Genomic DNA, 1,145 nt, shown 5'->3' on the forward strand with positions numbered 1-1,145 from the left:
TAGAGGTACCCCTTACTCATTCACAAGGGAGGGCCGCATCTGGGTGCACCTTTATTAAAGGGGTACCCTGATGCCAATAAGCCCCCTGCCGCACCCCAACAACCAACGCCCCAGGGCCTGTGGAGAAGAGGCCCTTGTCTTCATCTGCGCGGGGACAAAGTGCTTTTCCAGGGCCGACCCTGGAAAAGCACCCTTCCAGAGGACCCTACGGTTTTTTTTTTAATCCCCATTTTTGGGGATCATGCCTCATTTATACATACATGTCACTGCCTGTGTGAATGAGATCTGAGAACACTCCAGGCCATCTTGCACGTTCTCCTCCGTCCGCCTGGCTGCACCACTACCTGCCAGCACAGACCGCTCACCTGGTAGGCCCCGCCCACCCCTGACAAGAGCTGTCAAAGGCGGGTATTCTAGAACCCGTCACTCGGCAACGTCATCATCTGATGCCTTACGTGCTCCGCCCACATTTGTGCAGCCGTCCTATCGACGTTCTAATTTCCGATTTCCGTTGCGTTTTCTCAATTAGGAAACGCAATGCGCACTGACTAGCAAGCGGCTGGAACGCCCTCCCCCCCCCGACAAAAACAGGGGTCACATGCTCAAAGCCAATCGCGCGCGCGCACAGAGAAGACGTTCAGGCGGTCGACATCTACCTCCCTCTTTTGACTGCTCGCGATGACGTAAGCAGACAGAGAGGCCCGCCCCCTCACGGGAGCGAATCAGAGCTCAGCCTGAGCGGGGTTTGGCGGTGACGCTCAGGAAGGAGGTGTCCGGGGGCCGCGCTGTGCGGTTGAATTTCAAGGAAGGAGACGGCGCAGCCAGCAGGAGGAGGGGGAGTGTGTATCCGCTTCTTCCAGCCTCCATTGCTCGCCCTGTGGGCACAGGCCGGCCGCTGGCACCCTCAAGGCTGGACGAGCTGCATGAGGCGGCGGGGGGAGGAGGAGCAAGCCTGACGGACATCACCGCTTTGCGCACCATGGTGTTCCTCAAGCTGCGGGAGCAGGTGAGACCGAGGCGGCCCAGGTTACCCTGCTGTGTGCCCGCCTGTCATTCAGGGGCCTGCCGGCCATGGCTCTGCCATACTGCGGTGTGTGTGTGTGTGTGTGTACACATCACGTGACTGACACACTCACCTGAGCTCC

The 1,145-nt window shown here is 59.3% G+C and overlaps 1 protein-coding gene across 2 annotated transcripts in view; it reads left to right on the forward strand.

Moving 5' to 3' along the window:
- Nucleotides 1–669: 669 nt before the first annotated feature.
- Nucleotides 670–1,145, forward strand: part of ANKRD28 (ankyrin repeat domain 28) — a 118,614-nt gene continuing 118,138 nt past the window's right edge. For both annotated transcript variants that reach the window (XM_018576297.1, XM_018576288.1), the window contains exon 1: nt 670–1,006. In XM_018576297.1, the coding sequence (XP_018431799.1) occupies nt 980–1,006 (27 nt within the window). In that variant the 5' untranslated portion in view covers nt 670–979. The remainder of the gene's footprint in view (nt 1,007–1,145) is intronic.

Source organism: Nanorana parkeri, unplaced genomic scaffold (assembly GCF_000935625.1).
Source record: "Nanorana parkeri isolate BGI_ZX_2015 unplaced genomic scaffold, ASM93562v1 scaffold4, whole genome shotgun sequence".
Classification (NCBI taxonomy): Eukaryota; Metazoa; Chordata; class Amphibia; order Anura; family Dicroglossidae; genus Nanorana; species Nanorana parkeri.